The sequence below is a fragment of the Myxocyprinus asiaticus genome, chromosome 50 (genome assembly GCF_019703515.2).
Source record: "Myxocyprinus asiaticus isolate MX2 ecotype Aquarium Trade chromosome 50, UBuf_Myxa_2, whole genome shotgun sequence".
In the NCBI taxonomy this organism is placed as follows: domain Eukaryota; kingdom Metazoa; phylum Chordata; class Actinopteri; order Cypriniformes; family Catostomidae; genus Myxocyprinus; species Myxocyprinus asiaticus.
The window spans coordinates 26,056,069-26,062,068 of NC_059393.1; the positions used below are offsets into that span (position 1 = coordinate 26,056,069).

The window sequence follows — 6,000 nt, forward strand, 5'->3', positions numbered from 1 at the left end:
ACAAGGAGCTCAGTCTTGGCTGGGTTAAGTTGCAGGTGGTGTTCCTTCATCCAGGCCAAGATTTCTGCCAATCAGGCAGAGATTCAATCAGTCACTGTGGTGTCGTTGGGCTGGAAAGACAAGTAGAACTGTGTGTCATTAGCGTAGCAGTGGTAAGAGAAACCATGTGCCTGAATGATGGGTCCCAGTGATGTTGTGTATATAGAGAAGAGAAGTGGCCCAAGCACTGAACCCTGAGGTACCCCAGTAAGTAGCTGATGTGACTTGAACACCTCACCTCTCCAGGCTACCTTGAAGGACCTACCTGAGAAATAGGAGTTGAACCAATCAAGTACAGTTCCTGTGATGCCCAGAGTAGAGAGGGTGGAGAGTAAGATCTGATGGTTGACTGTGTCAAAGGCTGCAGAAAGGTCCAGCAAAATCAGGACTGATGATCTGGATTCAGCTTTCGCCTGTCTCAGCGACTCAGTGACAGACAGCAGGGCAGTCTCGGTGGAGTGTCCACTTTTAAAGCCTGACTGACTGTCATCCAGCTGCTTGTTCTGTGAGAGATAGGCAGAGATTTGATTGTAAACTGCCCTTTCAAGTGTTTTTGCCATGAATGAGATGAGAGAGACTGGTCTGTAGTGTTCTATTTGTGTGGGGTTAAGTGCATGTTTCTTCAGCAGCGGGGTTACTCGAGCCTGCTTAAATGTAGTGGGAAAAGTGCCTGTAAGTAGAGATGTGCTAATTATGTGTGTGAGTGCAGGTAGAATGGATGAAGAAATGGCCTGGAGAAGGTGAGAAGGAATGGGGTCAAGGGAACAGGTGGTGGTGTGGTTGGAGAGGAGGAGTTTAGAGACCTCGGTGTCAGTCAGAGGAGAGAACATAGAGACAGAAGAGCTGCATACAGGAGACAGGTGTTTGAATGTATTGCTGATGTCTAACCTTTTTAGTAAAAAATGTGGCGAAGACATCTGCTGTCAATGATGTGTCAGGTGGTGGAGGGGGAGGGCAGAGAAGTGTGTCGAATGTTCTAAACAAGCTGCGAGTGTCTGTGGTGCTGTTGATCTTGTTCTGGTAATAGGAATTTTTGCAGATTTAACATTATCTGAAAAAGTTGCAAGCAGAGACGGATACTTACCTAGATCTACTAGACTAGTCAAAACAATGTAGCACACACACCCACACACGTTTAAGCGATGCAAGTTCAACACAGTAAACAAACAGCACAAGTCAAGCAATGAATACTACTCAACAACAAAGTAAAACAATGAAATAAACACACATACATGCAACTGCAGACTCCTGTAGATAGATCACTTCTCCTTTTTGTTCTGATGTTTTATAAACGTTGGTGTTTAGTTATAGTTCTGATGTTTTATAAATGCTGGTGTTTAATTTTATGAACGCTAGTGTTTAGTTATAGTTCTTGTATTCATTATTAACTCTGGTGTTTAGTTTTAGTTCTGGTGTTTTATAAATGATGGTGTTTAATTTTATAAACACTAGTGTTTAGTTATAGTTCTTGTATTCATTATTAACTCTGGTGTTTAGTTTTAGTTCTGGTGTTTTATAAATGCTGGTGTTTAGTTTTAGTTCTGATGTTTTATAAACGCTGGTGTTTAGTTTTAGTTCTGATGTTTTATAAACGCTGGTGTTTAGTTTTAGTTCTGATGTTTTATAAACGCTGGTGTTTAGTTTTAGTTCTGATGTTTTATAAACATTGGTGTTTAGTTTTAGTTCTGATGTTTTATAAACGCTGGTGTTTAGTTTTAGTTCTGGTGTTTTATAAATGCTGATGTTTAGTTTTAGTTCTGGTGTTTTATAAATGCTGGTGTTTAGTTTTAGTTCTGATGTTTTATAAATGCTGGTGTTTAATTTTATAAACACTAGTGTTTAGTTATAGTTCTTGTATTCATTATTAACTCTGGTGTTTAGTTTTAGTTCTGGTGTTTTATAAATGATGGTGTTTAGTTATAGTTCTGATGTTTTATAAACATTGGTGTTTAGTTTTAGTTCTGATGTTTTATAAACATTGGTGTTTAGTTTTAGTTCTGATGTTTTATAAACGCTGGTGTTTAGTTTTAGTTCTGGTGTTTTATAAATGCTGATGTTTAGTTTTAGTTCTGGTGTTTTATAAATGCTGGTGTTTAGTTTTAGTTCTGGTGTTTTATAGATTCTGGTGTTTAATTTTATAAACACTAGTGTTTAGTTATAGTTCTTGTAATATTTACTCTGGTGTTTAGTTTTAGTTCTGTTGTTTTATAAATGATGGTGTTTATAGTTCTGATGTAGCACTGGTGTTTAGATATAGTTGTAATATTTTATAAACTCTGGTTTTTCATTAAATTTACGATGTTTTATAAACGCTGGTGTTTAGTTGTAGTTCTGGTGTTTTATAAATGCTGGTGTTTAGTTTTATAAATGCTAGTTTAGTTATAGTTCTTGTATTCATTATTAACTCTGGTGTTTAGTTTTAGTTCTGTTGTTTTATAAACGCTGGTGTTTAGTTTTAGTTCTGTTGTTTTATAAATGCTGGTGTTTAGTTATAGTTCTGATGTTTTATAAATGCTGGTGTTTAATTTTATGAACACTAGTGTTTAGTTATAGTTCTTGTATTCATTATTAACTCTGGTGTTTAGTTTTAGTTCTGGTGTTTTATAAATGATGGTGTTTAATTTTATAAACACTAGTGTTTAGTTATAGTTCTTGTATTCATTATTAACTCTGGTGTTTAGTTTTAGTTCTGGTGTTTTATAAATGATGGTGTTTAATTTTATAAACACTAGTGTTTAGTTATAGTTCTTGTATTCATTATTAACTCTGGTGTTTAGTTTTAGTTCTGGTGTTTTATAAATGATGGTGTTTAGTTATAGTTCTGATGTTTTATAAATGCTGGTGTTTAGTTTTAGTTCTGGTGTTTTATAGATTCTGGTGTTTAATTTTATAAACACTAGTGTTTAGTTATAGTTCTTGTAATATTTACTCTGGTGTTTAGTTTTAGTTCTGTTGTTTTATAAATGATGGTGTTTATAGTTCTGATGTAGCACTGGTGTTTAGATATAGTTGTAATATTTTATAAACTCTGGTTTTTCATTAAATTTACGATGTTTTATAAACGCTGGTGTTTAGTTGTAGTTCTGGTGTTTTATAAATGCTGGTGTTTAGTTTTATAAATGCTAGAGTTTAGTTATAGTTCTTGTATTCATTATTAACTCTGGTGTTTAGTTTTAGTTCTGTTGTTTTATAAACGCTGGTGTTTAGTTTTAGTTCTGGTGTTTTATAAATGATGGTGTTTAGTTTTAGTTCTGATGTTTTATAAACATTGGTGTTTAGTTTTAGTTCTGATGTTTTATAAACGCTGGTGTTTAGTTTTAGTTCTGATGTTTTATAAACGCTGGTGTTTAGTTTTAGTTCTGATGTTTTATAAATGCTGGTGTTTAGTTTTAGTTCTGATGTTTTATAAACATTGGTGTTTAGTTTTAGTTCTGATGTTTTATAAACATTGGTGTTTAGTTTTAGTTCTGATGTTTTATAAACATTGGTGTTTAGTTTTAGTTCTGATGTTTTATAAACGCTGGTGTTTAGTTTTAGTTCTGATGTTTTATAAACGCTGGTGTTTAGTTTTAGTTCTGATGTTTTATAAACGCTGGTGTTTAGTTTTAGTTCTGATGTTTTATAAACATTGGTGTTTAGTTTTAGTTCTGATGTTTTATAAATGCTGGTGTTTAGTTTTAGTTCTGATGTTTTATAAATGCTGGTGTTTAGTTTTAGTTCTGATGTTTTATAAACATTGGTGTTTAGTTTTAGTTCTGATGTTTTATAAACGCTGGTGTTTAGTTTTAGTTCTGATGTTTTATAAACGCTGGTGTTTAGTTTTAGTTCTGATGTTTTATAAATGCTGGTGTTTAGTTTTAGTTCTGATGTTTTATAAATGCTGGTGTTTAATTTTATAAACACTAGTGTTTAGTTATAGTTCTTGTAATATTTACTCTGGTGTTTAGTTTTAGTTCTGTTGTTTTATAAATGATGGTGTTTATAGTTCTGATGTAGCACTGGTGTTTAGATATAGTTGTAATATTTTATAAACTCTGGTTTTTCATTAAATTTACGATGTTTTATAAACGCTGGTGTTTAGTTGTAGTTCTGGTGTTTTATAAATGCTGGTGTTTAGTTTTATAAATGCTAGAGTTTAGTTATAGTTCTTGTATTCATTATTAACTCTGGTGTTTAGTTTTAGTTCTGTTGTTTTATAAACGCTGGTGTTTAGTTTTAGTTCTGGTGTTTTATAAATGCTGGTGTTTAGTTTTAGTTCTGATGTTTTATAAACGCTGGTGTTTAGTTTTAGTTCTGATGTTTTATAAACGCTGGTGTTTAGTTTTAGTTCTGATGTTTTATAAACATTGGTGTTTAGTTTTAGTTCTGATGTTTTATAAACATTGGTGTTTAGTTTTAGTTCTGATGTTTTATAAACGCTGGTGTTTAGTTTTAGTTCTGGTGTTTTATAAATGCTGATGTTTAGTTTTAGTTCTGGTGTTTTATAAATGCTGGTGTTTAGTTTTAGTTCTGATGTTTTATAAATGCTGGTGTTTAATTTTATAAACACTAGTGTTTAGTTATAGTTCTTGTATTCATTATTAACTCTGGTGTTTAGTTTTAGTTCTGGTGTTTTATAAACGCTGGTGTTTAGTTTTAGTTCTGGTGTTTTATAAATGCTGGTGTTTAGTTTTATAAATGCTAGAGTTTAGTTATAGTTCTTGTATTCATTATTAACTCTGGTGTTTAGTTTTAGTTCTGTTGTTTTATAAACGCTGGTGTTTAGTTTTAGTTCTGGTGTTTTATAAATGCTGGTGTTTAGTTTTAGTTCTGATGTTTTATAAACGCTGGTGTTTAGTTTTAGTTCTGATGTTTTATAAACGCTGGTGTTTAGTTTTAGTTCTGATGTTTTATAAACATTGGTGTTTAGTTTTAGTTCTGATGTTTTATAAACATTGGTGTTTAGTTTTAGTTCTGATGTTTTATAAACGCTGGTGTTTAGTTTTAGTTCTGGTGTTTTATAAATGCTGATGTTTAGTTTTAGTTCTGGTGTTTTATAAATGCTGGTGTTTAGTTTTAGTTCTGATGTTTTATAAATGCTGGTGTTTAATTTTATAAACACTAGTGTTTAGTTATAGTTCTTGTATTCATTATTAACTCTGGTGTTTAGTTTTAGTTCTGGTGTTTTATAAACGCTGGTGTTTAGTTTTAGTTCTGATGTTTTATAAATGCTGGTGTTTAGTTTTAGTTCTGATGTTTTATAAATGCTGGTGTTTAATTTTATAAACACTAGTGTTTAGTTATAGTTCTTGTAATATTTACTCTGGTGTTTAGTTTTAGTTCTGTTGTTTTATAAATGATGGTGTTTATAGTTCTGATGTAGCACTGGTGTTTAGATATAGTTGTAATATTTTATAAACTCTGGTTTTTCATTAAATTTACGATGTTTTATAAACGCTGGTGTTTAGTTGTAGTTCTGGTGTTTTATAAATGCTGGTGTTTAGTTTTATAAATGCTAGAGTTTAGTTATAGTTCTTGTTTTCATTATTAACTCTGGTGTTTAGTTTTAGTTCTGGTGTTTTATAAATGCTGATGTTTAGTTTTAGTTCTGGTGTTTTATAAACATTGGTGTTTAGTTTTAGTTCTGATGTTTTATAAATGATGGTGTTTAGTTGTAGTTCTTGTGTTCAATATTAACTCTGGTGTTTAGTTTTATACACTGGTGTTTCCAGGCTGCTGGCTGAGGAGGAGGAGAAGGTGAAGTCACTGCTGGCACTGCAGGAGGAGCAGGAGGAGCAGCTCCTTCAAACGCAGCGGGAGAAACAGGAGCTCAAGCTGGAGATAGAGAGGAAGTCTCATGTTCTCGACGAGGCCCAGCGCCAACTCGATAAAGTTCGGGCCAGTCGACGCAGAGTAGACCAGGACATTGTGGTGAGCTCAGCATTGTGTGTTTGCGAGTGTGTTCTTCACTTTTGATGTTCC

The 6,000-nt window shown here is 32.7% G+C and overlaps 2 protein-coding genes across 3 annotated transcripts in view; both read left to right on the forward strand.

Moving 5' to 3' along the window:
* pparda (peroxisome proliferator-activated receptor delta a) overlaps positions 1 to 6,000 on the forward strand; it is a 69,072-nt gene that overhangs the window by 43,142 nt on the left and 19,930 nt on the right. The window lies entirely within an intron of this gene.
* Positions 1 to 6,000, forward strand: part of LOC127439122 (differentially expressed in FDCP 6 homolog) — a 123,941-nt gene that overhangs the window by 15,786 nt on the left and 102,155 nt on the right. For both annotated transcript variants that reach the window (XR_007896854.1, XM_051695203.1), the window contains exon 9: positions 5,751 to 5,949. Coding sequence is in view for 1 of the 2 variants with exons in the window: in XM_051695203.1 (XP_051551163.1) it covers positions 5,751 to 5,949 (199 nt within the window). In the remaining variant the exon portion in view is untranslated. The remainder of the gene's footprint in view (positions 1 to 5,750; positions 5,950 to 6,000) is intronic.